We start from the raw sequence: 17,339 nt of genomic DNA on the forward strand, positions 1-17,339 counted from the left end.
AGAGGTCCTGAGTTCAACTTCCAGAAGCCACATGGTGGCTCAGAACCGTCTGTAATGAGGTCTGATGCCTTCTTCTGGTAAGCAGGCAAACATGCAAACAGAACACTGAATACATAATAAATACATAGATTAAAAAATCTTTTTAAAAAATAACTCTTAAAAGGAATGTCACAGAAACCATTGCTACATTTGAATCCAACAGAAGTTGAAGTAGTGGGTGAAAGTTTAAGTAGAAACATAATGTTTGTGTGGAAGAAAAGACAGAGCCTGCTCAGTACCACCTCTGTCAATGCGGCCTTCTGGGAAGCTCCCTCTATCTAGGCTCCTTGGATACTCAAAGTCAATTTCCCCCTAATTATGGACCTGCTACAATCTGAGTTCCTCACTCAAAGTATTCAGTGCCTAATAACACTGGGTTACTTTCTTCTATTAAAAAAAAAAAAATCCAAGTGAGTTGAACCTATCTTCTCCCTACATAAAATAGTACATCACCACAAGCCCATACCAGTTCCTGGCCGATCTGGGACCTGTGGACAGAGGTAACCAGTAAAAGCTCTGCTTCAGAATAATATAATGGAGCATGCAGGTGGATATAAAGCGATGTGCCCGCACGTCCCTCGGTACTGAAGCTGAGCTACCTCTTCCTGGCTCCTGGAGTCTTCCTGTGTGTTCTGTCCACCTTCAATATGGAATTTTCCACTATTAAAAAAATGAAAAACGAAAAACCCCTCCTATTAACCTAGGACTCTACAGGACACCTGGGAACGTCACAAACCTGGCAAGCATGGCAGAGTGGAAGGGAAGAAGGGCGGACTCATCAGTGGGGTAAGGAGTTTGAAGCGCAGTATTGTTGAGGAACAAAAATCACATCTACTAACACCTTGGCCGCGGGCTGGAAGGAATTCTGATCGTTGAAGGTGTCTTCACTAATGACGCTCCACACACAGGTCCCCTACTAGGAGCAAGCCATCTGGCTCAAGTGTAAAACAAATACAAATCTTCACCAGAAGGCTGAGACCTCCACCTAACTGCGGAAACCAGAGACTATCTCTGTCTACAAACCTTTTTTAGATCACATGATTTTTCATGAATTCTGAACCAGATACCAGCGTTTTAAAATATGTGACTATCACAGTTTAAAACTCAGATTAATTGAGAAAAACAAAACAAACAAACAAGCAAAACCTGAAGATTTTTGGTTTGATGCAGTGAAGAAAATCTGATCTCTGGGTGCAGGGGGTTTGGTTTTGCAGGAAACAAAGGAGCACACTGCCCCCTTGAGGTGGTCCTGGCTCCTTGATTCGTTCTGCATAGCTTACATAAGGCATATATAATACCCATCCTTCTGGGTGCACGTGTATTGTATACCTAGTACTTGTGGCAAAGGGGATGGCAATACATGCCATGTGGAGGATAAATGTTCTCAATAACTACAAAGTTTTCTCCTACCTGCGTAAGCCTCCTGCTCTTTAAATTTACTACAGCAAAGATAGCACACTTACTCCTCTCCAAATTTACTACAGCAAAGACAGCACACTTACTCCTCTCTAAATTTACTACAGCAAAGACAGCACACTTACTCCTCTCTAAATTTACTACAGCAAAGACAGCACACTTACTCCTCTCTAAATTTACTACAGCAAAGACAGCACACTTACTCCTCTCTAAATTTACTACAGCAAAGACAGCACACTTACTCCTCTCTAAATTTACTACAGCAAAGACAGCACACTTACTCCTCTCTAAATTTACTACAGCAAAGACAGCACACTTACTCCTCTCTAAATTTACTACAGCAAAGACAGCACACTTACTCCTCTCTAAATTTACTACAGCAAAGACAGCACACTTACTCCTCTCTAAATTTACTACAGCAAAGACAGCACACTTACTCCTCTGTGTTTCATTCTTTTATGGTTTTGGTGCTGTGAGACAGAATCTCACTATGTAGCTGGACTCAAAGCAGTCCCCCTGCCTCAGCCTCCCAACGATGACAGATGTAAGCTGCTGTTCCAACTTACTCTTCTTATTAATACTTACACCCGTAGATCAGAACTGTGTGCTGGTGAGAGTCAGTGTCAACCACAGACTGAGCCCAGGCCTTGGAAATGCTAAAAAATGGACACTTTTCGACCGAATCCTAAATTCCACCTCTACTCAAGTGTTTCAACACCTCCCGTAACTATTTACATACCTGTCCTGATTATCTATAGTACAACATTATCCAACAGCACTTGACATACCGCCAAACATAATGAAGTTACCAACTGGGTTTTTAGGTTTTTAATTTTATTTTATTTTGAGCCATTTCTGTCTAACCACAAAAAGTTAGAAGCTTCCCTATTAGAAAACATAGCTGTAGAGGCTCTAGATAAATATAGAGTGTGCGGTGGAAGAAAAAGAAGACAGCTTTTACATTAGCGCATCTGGAACAGCCCAGAATTAAGTACACAAGATCTAGCTGAGTTTGAAACATAAGCCCTCACTATTCTCAGTTCGCGCTCAGAAGAAGCCATGACATAAGAACGGGTGAAACACGTCTTGTACATCAAACCCCTTAACATCGAAACAACACATCTGGGCTGGAGAGATGACCCAGCAGTCAAGAGCACAGCTGCTCCCGCAGAGGACCCGGGCTGGGTTCCCAGCTCCTCCACGGCCCCTCACAGTCTTCTGACACTCCAGCCCCAGGAGCTCCAGCACTCTGACCTGGCTCCTGAGTACTGCAGGCCTGCAGTGTGCATACACACACAGGGGGGAACACTCAGAAAATAACAAATGAACAACACTCTTGAAAGGAAAGAGAACCATCATCAAGCTCATCTAATTTTACCTTTCGTTCTCCTGGAAATCACGGTCACCCAGTCAGGTCCGCTGGAGTTGATCGGCATTTTGATATTGACACCACTTTGGAAGGAATTGAAAAAAAAAAATCATGAGTTTAGATTAAGATTCAGGGACATTTGTTTGCAGTTGTGTTTCTTTATCCGTAAGTGAAAAGAATACATATGCTTTCACGGCGTCTTATAGTGAAGCAGAAAAATTAACCAATATGCCTAATAGTTAATAAGCTAGGGCTTTGAGAGAAGGTACTACACACTGAAGAGAAATTACTAAATCCTCAATATGTCTTCACTGTTGTACACACACACACACACACACACACACACACACATAAACTATATATACTACTTAGCCAGTCTTAGGAATGCAACTCCACAGTATCTAACTCCAGGTTGAATGTTCCTTTTGAAAACAGAATTCTACTTTGTTACTACATGATTTTGGGGTCACAAGTCTCTACTGAACTAAGTATGCTAGGTTCCTAAGGCAAGCCCAGGTCTGGGAGGAGTCCCCAAGGAGATGCCCTGCCTCCAAATAGTACTCAAACAGTCTTTGTTAACCAGTGCGGACTCCATGGTGTCTGCGCCCCTTACACACACCCCTCAACGATATGGGCGGGGCTTCGCTCACTTAGAATCTTTAGCTCTTAGCTCAGGCCGCGGACTAGCGTTATGCTCAGGAAATTCTCTTGAAAAACTGAAGGAGAACGAAAGCCAGCAGCAAGGGCTGGGAATCCAGAAGAGTCACTACCAGGACTCTGGTACTCCTATCAAAAACGAGCTTTAAAAATGCAGACTGCTTAGCCTCCTGTGGGATATTTCCTGCGCTCCCTGTTCGAGAACAATGTATTCATCCTAGGGATAAAGAGTAAGCTTCACTTACATCCCGGGCACCGTTCTGGCTCTGGCTTATGTGGTAAGACTCCCAGAATCTCCTCCCTAATGGGACTTGATATTCTACAGAACACAGACAAAAAACAAGTAATGAAGGATCTATTCAGGGCTGGCTATGCTGGAGTACAACAGAATTCCTTATTTTACACAAAGACATTTGGTGACTTTCAAGAGCGCACATGTAAACCACTCTCACAAACTTAGAGTTGTTTTTATCCAAAAATACATAATAACTTTCACATAAAGCTTGAAGGACAGTTTCCCCATAATTTTCCTGCAAAAATATTTAACCTCAATTTAGTTGTATGAAAACAACAAAGCAAATCTAAAATAAGAAAACATTTTATAAAAATATCAATATTGGGCCCGGCGGTGGTGGCGCACACCTTTAATCCCAGCACGCGGGAGGCAGAGGCAGGTGAATCTCTGTGAGTTTGAGGACAGCCTGGTCTACAGGAGCTAGTTCCAGGACAGCTAGGACTGTTACACAGGGAAACCCTGTCTCAAAAAACAACAACAGCAACAAAAATCAACATTGAAATTGTCCATACCATAAGAAGCGCAACAGATGAAAGAATTTTCTTCAATTTAAAAAGATAACAAAGTATAGAATGTGATCATAAATCACATAAGTAACAAAGGACAATACTGGGGACACCCAGACATGAACTAGATGCACGCACTGGTGCTGTATCAATGACAAATAACTGTGATAACTGTTATGATGACACGCTGGACACCCTGCTCTTGGAGATGTTTGCTGCTGGGGTCAGTGCTCTGATGGCTGCAGCTTACCCTTAAATGGTCCAACAGGAAAACAGACACAAGCGTACATATAAAGCACACGTTGAGGATAAGAAAACCAAATATGGATGACACTAACAACCGAGAATCTAAAAGACAGGCAGGTGGTGATAACATCAAAGTTTCCCGAAAACTTACAGCAGCTGCAGGATTACTGTTTGCTTACTTTTGTCAGACTGGTTTGGTTGGTTGGGTTTACGTGTGCATGTGTGAGTACAGGTGCGCAGGTGAACATTAACTTGTTCATGTGTGTGCATGTATGGTAGGAAGGCTAGAGAACCTCAGACAGGGTTTCTCACTGTTCTGAGGCTCACCAAGTAGGCTAGGCTGGCTGGCTTATAAGACCCAGGAGACTGCTTGTCTTTGCCACTCTCTGCTGGGATCACATATGCCCATCACCACACCTAGACCCTCGGTGTGTTCTAGAGACCTAACCCGACTCCCTTTGTACAGCAATCGCTTTACAGATTGGGCTACTGATCCTGCCCCCTCTGTTAGGTTTTATTCCGTTTGAGCTCAGGTTACCCTTGAACTCCCAATCCTCTTACCCTGGCCTCCTAAGTTTGGGCTACAGGTATCAACCACCATGACCAGAAAGAAAGTATAAATCATGTTAAAAATAAAAGAACTTCTTCGTGATATTGTCATTTTGAAATGCCTGCTCTAATAATAGAATCTGTGAGGGAGAGTCCTTCCTAAGACCAACATTTTCTCTCTCCTAAGGATAAAGGACAAAGATCATTAATCATCTACCTAGGATTTGAAGAACCAAACCTCAAAGCTAGCCAGGTGCAGTCACTCTGTCCATAATTCCAACACTTGGAAAAATGAAGATCAACCACAAATTTGAAGCCATTCTGGGCTACACAGTGAATTCCAGGCCAGCAAAATGACAGCAAAGCTTCTTAATTTTTTCTAACCTAAGCAAGGTAGACAACCTTAGACAGAGATCAAAATAAGGACAAACTCAACAAACTCGAGGGAGCTCAAAGCACTGTGTCCAAAGGTCATTAAGACCAGTTTCCTTTTTCTTTGGAGATAGCCTGCTGCTAGTAGAACATCAGCAGTGTGAAGGGTAACGAATTGAAAATATTAATAGGTTTCCATCAAATGTAAGCGACCTCGAACACGTACCCTAGCAATCATCCCAGCTGTAGAGAGCTTTAGGAGGGTGACGCTACTACAGCCTACAACGTCATTAGCCAGCCAATCCCAGCCCATCATTTTCTCTTTCTGTAATAACAGAGTCTTCATGTGCTTTTGTCTCTACTGCTGGGATGTGGTGTTAGGAATGTCTTCACATGTTTTGCTGTTCAACTCTCTATCCCTTTACCCCACTATTTTCCACATGAAACTTGGTTAAATTACAACCATGCTTCTTCCTCACTGGGAGCCACTAGATAGAGTGACGACCCAATCCACCTGGATAGTCTTCACATAGAGGCAAAAAAATGCATAGAAATAAAATAACATGCTCATACTCATTGAAAACTAGTAAGTCTTGGGTCTGAGCTCAAACTTAAAATATGTAAACACAGTACACATACATGAAACTTTAAAAAAAAATATTTTTAAAATTAAAAGAAATGAAATTCTTGAAACTTGGCATGGAAGCACACACCTGTAATTTTCATCATTTACGAGGCGGCAGCAGGAAGGTGGGTTTTCTTGCCAGTTATATAGTAAAACTTGGTCTTAGAAATGTGTAAGTATTCAGGCAGTGGTGGCGCACACCTTCAATCTCAGCACTTGGGAGATAGAGACAGGCGCATCTCAGTGATTTCAAGGCTGTCCTGGTCTACAGAGCAAGTTTGAGGACAACCAGGGCAACACAGAGAAAGCCTGCCTTGAAAAACCAAATAAATAAATATAAACATAAATAAACTTTTAGATTTATGTGTAGGATATTTTCCGTCTTTGTTTTGTTTATTCAGCCACACAAAGCAGTGGTCCTCTAGAGCACTGTCCAGTAACTGCGTGGAATCAGGCTCCCTCTGCTGGCCCTGAAAATAAACGCATGACAAGAGTTCACTGACATAACAACAGGACCACATGCTGACTTGTGGAAAGTGGAAAATCAGTTTTACTTAAGAAGCTCTTACAACTAAACACCTCACAAAAACATTTATCCTGCCAATATGAGAAGCCATAAAGCATTAAATATTCAGACTTCAGGATGTCTAACTTTACTCAATGAAAACAGTTCTCTACCAGAGCCCTGCATGCAGGCATTTCACATGGGAGTGAAAATATTCATGGGGAGAAGCCAGAAGGGTTAGGGATGGCGGAAAGTTACCACCAAAGTATGCTGTACAAAAAATTTCAATTCAGAAAAGAAACTATTTAGAAGGAATGAGGAGATGGCTCCACGGTTAAGAGCACACGCTGCTCTTAGAGAGGACCTGGTTATGACTCCTAGCACCCACATCGTGGTTCCCAACCATCTGTGACTCTGGTTCCTTCTTCTGACCTCCATAGATACCAACACGCACATGGTGTACACACATACATCACACACACATGCAGGCAAAATACCCATACACAAAAAAATAAATCTTTTAAATTCTTTAAAATATACATTTATATGTTCTTGCAAATGATTGTGCTTTTGACCAAGTAGTTTTATAACTTCATATTTTATGTTTTTTTATAGTTTTATAGCTTTTTGTCACTTAGCAATCATAGACACCAAGCACAGCATACCTTTAATGCATGCTTATATACAATGCTTAGAAAAGAGAAAATGGCGTATCATTGCAAATATTTACCACTTGTTTATGCTGGAAACATTCAAACTCCGCTCTACTTATTTTTTTTAAGTATTCAGTTAGCTATTGTCAGCCACAGTTACCCTGCTAGAACAGTAGAAGTAATTTCTCCTGTCCAACATAACTTTTCCCGAGGACTGTTATTTCAGTTCAGAATTACATGCAATGTTGAAAAAAAAACATAAATTTCAATTCAGACTGATTCTATATTTTTTTCATTCTGCCCATTACCATATACTGGTTGTGCTGGAAAACATTCTGTTTTATGCTGAAAATAAGTATTTTAGCACAATACCATAATACTTTCAACAGCTGTTAAAATACAGGGTTTACTATGGAACACCTTGATCCTATACTTACTAAGTTAGCTCAGTAATACTGCCATATCCATTTAATATAGATACGCATTTATAATATTTAAAAGCTGATCTGTTTCTTCAACATTTTAGCATTACTCACGACCCTCAAGTACCAGTGACTAGCCCTCAATACCTCTACTCCAGGGTAGGGGCAGGGAGCACAATACACAGTGCCACAGCATGGAGGGTAGGTCAGAGGACCGCTTTTTGAGCGTTAGTTCTGGCCTCCCACTTTGATAAGGTAGGGTCTCTCTTATTTCTGCCATACTGCGTACTCCAAGCCAGCTGGCTTGCAAGCTTCTGGACAATTCTCCTGTTTCTGCCTCCCATCCATCTTGCCACAGGAGTGCTGGGATTACAGATGTGTGCCACAGCAGGCTTTTTATGTGGGTTCAGAGGGCGGAACTCAGGTGTCAGACTTGCATAGCAAGCATGTACTAAGCCATCTCCTGATAATCTTGGGTTTTAAAAAAAAAAAAAAAACCTGTTCCATGAATAAGTAGTCTTGCCTATGTAGCAATAAACATGGTGCGTACCTCTAACATAAAAGAGAGCAGAGAGCAGTGGTGGCGCACACCTTTAATCCCAGCACTTGGGAGGCAGAGGCAGGCGGATGGACCTCTGTGAGTTCGAGGCCAGTCTGGTCTATAAGAGCTGGTTCCAGGACAGGCTCCAAAACTACTGGGATACTCTGTCTCGGAAAAAAAAAAAAAAAAAAAAAAAAAAAAAAAAGCAGAATAAGAACAAAGATTGAAGGGTAAAAGGTCTTTAACTTAAAGTTAAACAAGCACTAAACTTCCCTTTTAAAACACTGAACAAAAAAAGTGCAAATGCCAGTTTTCTTATGCAACGCCACACCTCTTCTGACGGGGCCAGGTTCAGACAGACACAAAATGCATACCTACAAGGGTCCCCTAAATGTGCAAAGACAATGGGGTGGACCTCTTTACCCCCAGCACCTGGACAGCATACCTCTGAAAGAAAGCACTGTCCGCAGCAGTGAGAAGGCCCTTCATGTATCCGCCCTTGAAGTGGTTGATTCTGCTGCTGCAGGGGAGCTTCTTTGGTTTGAAGCAGAACCAGGGCTCCCCGGTGTAGAGGTCTGTAAAGTTGCACAGGGGAAGACTTCCCGGGAGGCACACATTGCACTTCATCGTTTCCGAAATCCTTCCCGAGCGGAAGAGACTCTTGAAATAGACCCTGTCTGGTTTCGCTTCCTGAAGGTACTGAAGAACTCTGATCCCTTCACTGGGGTGAACCAGAGATATGGACACTCTAACTCTGCCAGGCCAGAGCAGGGTAAAAAACACTTTGTAAAATCCATTCTGGTAGTCTACCACTCTGCCCACAGCCCCCGCCTGCAGCTTGGGCGAGTGAATTCTGGCCTGCAGGTAGTCTCCGCCATATTTCTTGGGCTTCCCTTCAAAATCGTGCACGTGAACCAGCACCTCCAGCTGGCTCCCCACCTCGAAGAAGGCTGCAGAATTCAAGATGACAAAATAACTGGAGGAAGGGTCGGTGCTCTTCACGAAAGGGACCAAGTCCACATCAGGTACCTGCCACTTTGAGGCAGCAAGCAATGCATCCTCTTCTAAGCGTTCCTGACTGGACAGGGCCTGGTGCTCATAACCACAGTACGGATTCCGGCTAATGCCCGTAGCCTGCGGGGAAACAAACTGTCCACTGCTGTCGATGAATGTCCCTGAAAGCGTCTCATGGTCCAAGTACTAAGGAGAAAGACAACAGAAACCACACTTCTCTGAATATCAGGCAAACAAATCTCTATATAGGTTTAAATTTGTATAACGTCAACTGAGATTAAACTGTTTCAAAACAGCTTGCAAGTTTCACAGTTATTGTAGCAGAATAAGATTCATGAAAAATTCGTAGAGAGGTCTCTGCAGCTTCACAAATCTTACCTCTGGGAGGTGTATGTGGATTCTTACAGTGAATTATCAGAGAACAGTTTCCCTGAGCTTCTAGCCATGGAAGGGAGAAAGAAACCATCTTATAAAAAGGAATATTGATGAACAGTAACCAAGTGCGGTGCCCTGAATGAAAATGGTCACCACAGGCTCAGGGAGTGGCTATTAGGAGGCATGGCCTTGTTGGAGTAGGCGTGGCCTGGTGGAGAAAGTGTGTCACCAGAGTGAGCCAGGGCCAGTGTCATGCTCTTCCTGTGGCCTGCCAATCTGAACGGAGAGCTCTCAGCTCCTTCTGCAGCACCATGTCTGCCTGCATGCCACCATGCTTTCTGCCAGGATGATTATGGACTAGACCTCTGAACCCATAAGCTTATAAAAGCTGCGGTGGTCATGGTGTCTCTTTACAGCAAAAGAAACCCTAACTAAGACACCAGGTGAGAAGTTACTTTTCCATACCCGAAACCCAACTGGGAAAAGAGAAACCTCCAACTCCAGTCTGCACCAAGGGTAGGAACGAGCACACACAAAGGAAGTCCAGACGCGGGGGTATGTGCTCACCAAAGGACTCCAGCGAAACACAGACCACCGGAATGCTCCTCCTCCCCCCGGCCCCTACAGGCTACCATTTTACCACAAGCCCACAGAGCAGCTTCTTTCACCAAGCTCATCGTGTCCAGAATTCAACAACAAACTGCAAGGCAAATTCAATTGTTAAAAGTTCAAAAAGCAAGCCGGGCGTGGTGGCGCACGCCTTTAATCCCAGCACTTGGGAGGCAGAGGCAGGCGGATCTCTGTGAGTTCGAGACCAGCCTGGTCTACAAGTGCTAGTTCCAGGACAGGCTCCAAAACCACAGAGAAACCCTGTCTCGAAGAACCAAAAAAAAAAAAAAAAAAAAAAAAAAAAAAAAAAAAAAAAAAAAAAAAGTTCAAAAAGCAAAACAAAATTTCAAGACAGCAAGCAGGAGCAGGCACGTCAGGTGCAGGAGGAGTGCTGGACTTATCAGACAGGGAATTTAAGTCAACAGTGAGCAGGAGAAGCCATGTTAGGTACAGGAGGAGTGCTTGACTTTTCAGACAGGGAATTTAAGTCAACAGTGAGCAGGATGGAGCAGCCACCTCAGGTGCAGAAGGAGTGCTGGACTTATCAGACTGGGAATTTAAATAAACAGTGAGCATAGGTAGCTCAGTGGCTCTGTACTTGCTGCACACAGGCAAGCCTCAGCTCAATGCTCAGCGCCACAAAAGCCTTAAAAAATAATACAAAACAAATTTTAAAATTAAGCAACTAAGTCTCAGGCTGCTGCCTCTGATGGCCACTCGGGGACCCACAGACACACATATGGTGGCCCCTCAGGCTGCAGGCGGCTCTGGGGACCCAGAGACACACATATGGTGGCTCCTCGGGCTATGGGCGGCTCTAGGGACCCAGAGACACACATATGGTGGCTCCTCGAGCTGCGGGTGGCTCTGGGGACCCATAGACACACATATGGTGGACCCTCAGGCTGTGGGAGGCTCTGGGGACCGGCAGACACACATATGGTGGCCCCTCAGGCTGCGGGCAGCTCCGGGGACCGGCAGCAATGGGTAAAGTGTGGCAGCACCTTGAGCTCTGGCCACTAGTGTCTGGAGCCTCTGTAACTTCAGATTACAAAAATGATTTGTGGGTCTGCGAGGTCCCTGGCCAGCAAGTGGCCCTGATCCTGTACCAGAAGAGCCACCTGGAGAGGTAAGTGTGTACCCAACCGGCCGGCTGGACCCCCCAGAAAGGGAGCACAGGCATGCTCCAGTCCCCTAAACTTTCTGGCCATTCAGCAGGGGCTTCTCTCCCCGGCTACTGCCTTTCTCTTCTTATCCCATCCCAGCTTGTCCCCAGGCACCCCTTCCCATCTGCGGGGGTCATAGGATCCCGCAACTCAGTCTGCTGTGGGGCTGAGGGTCTGGGGTCAAAGTGGTGAATGCAACTGCTGCAGGAGTTTCTTTGTGCCACTGAGCCTGCACTCAGCAAGCCCGCCCTTTTGTCTGATAGGTCCCTAGCCAGCAAGTGGCCCTGATCCTGTACCAGAAGATCTGTCCAGAGGACCTACTTCAGGGTGGAGAGGATCTAAGAGACAACTCCAGTGCTGAGGGGACCTAAGAAAGGGCAGACCAAGAAAAAACCCCAAGAACACAGGTAGCCACAAGCAAAGATCAGACCAAACCACCAAGACCCTCCTAACAGCATTTGAAGGAAGAGATGGGCAGACACCAATGCAAGAATTCCTCCAACAATCTGAAAAACAACATGATAACTCCAGAATCCAGCGAACATACAACAGGAAGACATGAACACCCTAATCCAGAAGACGTAGAAGAAATAGACTTTAGACATAACATTTTGAAAATGTTAGAGACCATTAAACAGGATGTGAAAAACTCCTTTAAAGAAATGAATGAAAAGACTAACAAAAAGTTAGAAGAAATGAATAAATCCCTCAAAGATACCCAAGAAAACCTAGAAAAAGCAAACAAACAGGTAATGGAAACGGTTCAAGACCTGAAAAATGAAATGGAGGCAATGAAGAAAACACAAACCAAGAGATGGCAGGATATGGAAAATCTGGGTAAACGAACAGAAACTACAGAGACAAGCATAACCAACAGAATACAAGAGATAGAAAAAAGAATCTCAGATGCTGAAGATACTATAGAGGAAATAAACGCACTGATCAAAGAAAACAGCAAATCCAACAAATTCTCATGACAAAACATCCAGGAAATCTGGGACACCAAAAAAAAGATCAAACCTAAGAATAATAGGGGTAGAAGAAGGAGAAGAATTACAGCTCAAAGGCCCAGAAAATATATTTAACAAAGTTATAGAAGAAAACTTTCCCAACCTAAAGAAGGATATTCCTATGAAGATACAAGAAGCATATAGAACACCAAATAGAATGAATAAAAAAAAACTTCCCCTTACCACATAATAATCAAACACAAACCATACAGAATAAAGAAAGAATATTAAGAGCACCAAATGAAAAAGGTCAAGAAACATTTAAACCTATCAGAATTACACCTGACTTCTCTATAGAAACCAAGAAAGCCAGAAGGTCTTTGATAGATGTGCTGCAGAACTAAGAGACCATGGATGCAAGCCCAAACTACTATACCCTGCCAAGCTTTCTTTCACCATAAATGGAGAAAACAAGATATTCCAGGATAAAAACAAATTTAAACAATATGTAGCCACAAACCCAGCCTTACAGAAAGTAATAGAAGGAAAATCACAACCCAGGGAACCCAACAACACCCACAATAACTCAGACATCTAACAACCATCTACAAGCACAACTCAAGGAAGGGAAATACACAAACTCTACCACCAAAAAAAAAAAAAACAGAGTTAACAATCACTGGACATTAATATCACTTAATATCGATGGACTCAATTCACCTATAAAAAGGCATGGGTTAAGAGAATGGATGCGAAAACAGGATCCAACATTCTGCTGTTTACAAGAAACACACCTCAACCACAAAGACAGACATTTACTCAGAGTAAAGGGTTGGGAAAAGGTTTTTCAATCAAACAGACCTAAGAAACAAGTGGGTGTGGCTATACTAATATCTAACAAAATTGACTTCAAACTAAAATCAATCAGAAAAGATGGAGATGGACACTTTATACTTATGACAGGAACAATTCATCAGGATGAAGTCTCAATCCTGAATATCTATGTCCCTAATATAAAAACACCCACTTATGTAAAAGAAACATTATTAGAACTCAAAGCACACATCAAACCCCACACACTAATAATAGGAGACTTCAACACTCCTCTCTCACCAACGGACAGGTCAACCAGACAGAAACCTGACAGAGAAATAAGAGAACTAATGGAGGTAATGAATCAAATGGACTTAACAGACATCTATAGAACATTCCACCCAAATAGGAAAGAATATACCTTCTTCTCAGCATCTCATGGAACATTCTTGAAAATTGATCACATACTTGGTAACAAAGCAAACTTCCACAGATACAAAAAAAATTTAGTAACTACCTGTGTCTTATCAGATCACCATGGAATAAAGTTAGAATTTTATAACAGTTCTACTCCCAGAAAGCCTAAAAACTCATGGAAACTGAACCGTCAACTACTGAACCACCCCTGGGTCAGAGAAGAAATAAAGAAATTAAAATCTTCCTTGAATTCAACGAAAAAAAAGACACAACATACCCAAACCTATGGGACACTATGAAAGCAGTGCTAAGAGGAAAGTTCATAGCTCTAAGTGCCCACATTAAAAAAAAAAAAATGGAGAAAGCTCACATTAGAGACTTAACAGCACACCTGAAAGCTCTAGAAAAAAAAAGAAGCAGACTCACCCAGGAGGAGTAGAAAACTGAAAATAATCAAACTGAGGGCTGAAATCAACAAAAAAGAAACACAGAAAACAATCCAAAGAATCAATGAAACAAAGAGCTGGTAATCTTTAAGAAAGTCAACAAGATTGACAAACCCCTATCCAAACTAACAAAAGGCAGACAGAGAACACGCAAATTAACAAGATCAGAAATGAAAGGGGGGACATAACAACAGACACTGAGGAAATTCAGATAATCATTAGGTCTTACTACAAAAGCCTATATGCCACAAAGTTGAAAAATGTAAAAGGAATGCACTTGTTTTTAGATAAATACCATATACCAAAATTAAATCAAGACCAGGTGAACAATTTAAATAGACCTATAAGTTGTGCGGAAATAGAAGCTGTCAAAAAAAAAAAAAAAAAAAAAAAACTCCCAACCAAAAAAAGCCCAGGACCAGATGGGTTTAATGCAGAATTTTACCAGAACTTCCAAGAAGAGCTGATACCTATAGTCCTTAATGTGTTTCACACAATAGAAACAGAAGAGTCATTGCCAAACTCTTTTTATGAAGCTACAATTACCCTGATACCAAAACCACACAAAGATTCAACCAAGAAAGAGAATTACAGACCAATCTCGCTCATGAACATCGATGCAAAAAATCTCAATAAAATACTGGCAAACTGAATCCAAGAACACATCAAAAAATTATCCATTATGATCAAGTAGGCTTCATCCCAGAGATGCAGGGCTGGTTCAACATATGAAAGTCTATCAATGTAATCCATCATATAAATAAACTGAAAGGAAAAAAAAAACATATGATCATTTCATTAGATGCTGAAAAAGCATTTAACAAAATTCAACACCCCTTTATGATAAAGGTCTTGGAAAGGTTAGGGATACAAGGATCATACCTAAATATAATAAAAGCAATATACAGCAAGCCAACAGCTAATATCAAGTTAAATGGAGAGAAACTCAAAGCCATTCCACTAAAATCAGGAACACGACAAGGATGTCCACTCTCACCATATCTCTTCAACATAGTGCTTGAAGTTCTAGCAATAGCAATAAGACAACATAAGGAGATCAAGGGGATTCGAATTAGAAAGGAAGAAGTGAAACTTTTGTTATTTGTAGATGATATGATAGTGTACATCAGTGACCCCAAAAACTCTACCAAAGAACTCCTACAGTTGATAAATAACTTCAGTGATGTGGCAGGATACAAGATCAACTCAAAAAAATCAGTCGCCCTCCTATACACAAAGGTTAGAGAAACAGAGAGGGAAATCAGAGAAGCTTCACCTTTCACGATAGCCACAAATAGCATAAAGTATCTTGGGGTAACACTAGCCAAGGAAGTGAAAGATCTATTTGACAAGAACTTTAAGGCTTTGAAGAAGGAAATTGAAGAGGATCTCCCATGTTCTTGGGTGGGTAGGATCAACACAGTAAAAATGGCAAGTCTACCAACGGCAATCTATAAATTCAATGTAATCCCCATCAAAATCTCAACAAAATTCTTCACAGACCTTGAGAGAACAATAATCAACTTTATATGGAAAAACAAAAACCCCAGGATAGCCAAAACAATCCAATATAATAAAGGAACTTCCAGAGGCATTACCATCTGACTTCAAACTCTATTACAGAGCTACAGTACTGAAAACAGCTAGGTACTGGCATAAAAACAGAGATGTCAACCAATGGAATCGAATTGAAGATCTGGATATTAACCCACAAACCTATGAACACCTGATTTTCGACAAAGGAGCTAAAAGTATACAATGAAAAAAAGAAAGCATCTTCAACAAGTGGTGCTGGCATAACTAGATGTCAACCTGTAGAAGAATGAAAATAGATCCATATTTATCATCATGCACAAAACTCAAGTCCAAATGGATTAAAGACCTCAATATAAATCCAACCACACTGAACCTTATAGAAGAAAAAGTAGGAAGCAGACTGCAACACATAGGCACAGGAGACCATTTCCTACATATAACCCCAGTAGCACAGACAATAAGAGCAACATTGAATAAATGGGACCTCCTAAAACTGAGAAGATTCTGTAAAGCAAAGGACACTGTCATTAAGACAAAAAGGCATCCTACTGAATGGGAAAAGATCTTCACCAACCCCACATCAGACAAAGGTCTGATCTCCAAAATATATAAAGAACTCAAGAAACTAGACATTAAAATTCTGAATAACCCAATTAAAAAATGGGGTACTGATCTGAACAGAGAATTCTCAACAGAAAAAGTTCAAATGGCCAAAAGACACTTAAGGTCATGTTCAACCTCCTTAGCGATCAGGGAAATGCAAATCAAAACAACTTTGAGATTCCATCTTACACCTGTCAGAATGGCTAAAATCAAAAACACCAATGATAACCTATGCTGGAGAGGATGTAGAATAAGGGGCACACTCATCCATTGCTGGGGGGAATGTAAATTTGTGCAACCACTTTGGAAATCAGTGTGGCAGTTTCTCAGGAAATTGGGAATCAGCCTACCTCAGGTTCCAGGAATACCAGTCTTGGGAATATACTCAAGAGATGTCCTATCATACTACAAAAGTATTTGTTCAACTATGTTCATAGCAGCATTATTTGTAATAGCCAGAACCTGGAAACAACCTAGATGCCCCTCAATGGAAGAATGGATGAAGAAAGTGTGGAATATATATATACACATTAGAGTACTACTCAACAGTTAAAAACGATGACATCTTGAATTTTGCATGCAAATGGATGGAAATAGAAAACACTATCCTGAGTGAGGTAACCCAGACCCAAAAAGATGAATATGGTATGTACTCACTCTTTAGTGGACTCTAGCCATAAACAAAGGACATTAAGCCTATAGTTTGCAAGCCTAGAAAAGCCAAATAACAAGGTGAACCCAAAGAAAAACATATATAGATCCTCCTGGAAATTGGAAGCAAACAAGATTGCCAGGCAAAAGTTGGGAGTATGGGGGTAGGGGTAGGGATAGGGGTGGGGTTGGGGAAAGGGATGAAGGGGAGAGGGAAGGGAGAAGGGAAAGACTAGGAAGAACTTGGGGAAATGGGAGGGTGGGCGGACATAGAAGCAGGGAAGAAGATATCTACATTAAGGGAGCCATTTTAGGGTTGGCAAGAGATTTGGCTCTAGAGGGGATCCCAGGTGTCCACGGGGATGTCCCCAGCTAGGTCCTTGGGCAGCAGAGGAGAGGGTACCTGAACTGTCCTTGCCCCACTATCACACTGATGATTATCTCGAATATCACCATAGAATCTTCATCAGGCGATGGATGGAGATAGAGACAGGGACCCTCATCAGAACAATGGACTGAACTCCCAAGGTCCAGTTGAAGGGCTGAAGGAGGGAGAAGCAAGGA

At 42.0% G+C, this 17,339-nt stretch overlaps 1 protein-coding gene across 5 annotated transcripts in view; it reads right to left on the minus strand.

Moving 5' to 3' along the window:
- Nxpe3 (neurexophilin and PC-esterase domain family member 3) overlaps nt 1-17,339 on the minus strand; it is an 82,607-nt gene that overhangs the window by 44,251 nt on the left and 21,017 nt on the right. For all 5 annotated transcript variants that reach the window (XM_057764214.1, XM_057764211.1, XM_057764212.1 and 2 more), the window contains 2 exons: nt 8,641-9,395; nt 2,834-2,907 (listed from right to left, as the gene is read on the minus strand). In XM_057764214.1, the coding sequence (XP_057620197.1) occupies nt 2,834-2,907; nt 8,641-9,395 (829 nt within the window). The remainder of the gene's footprint in view (nt 1-2,833; nt 2,908-8,640; nt 9,396-17,339) is intronic.

The sequence above is a fragment of the Chionomys nivalis genome, chromosome 3 (assembly GCF_950005125.1).
Source record: "Chionomys nivalis chromosome 3, mChiNiv1.1, whole genome shotgun sequence".
NCBI classification, from domain to species: domain Eukaryota; kingdom Metazoa; phylum Chordata; class Mammalia; order Rodentia; family Cricetidae; genus Chionomys; species Chionomys nivalis.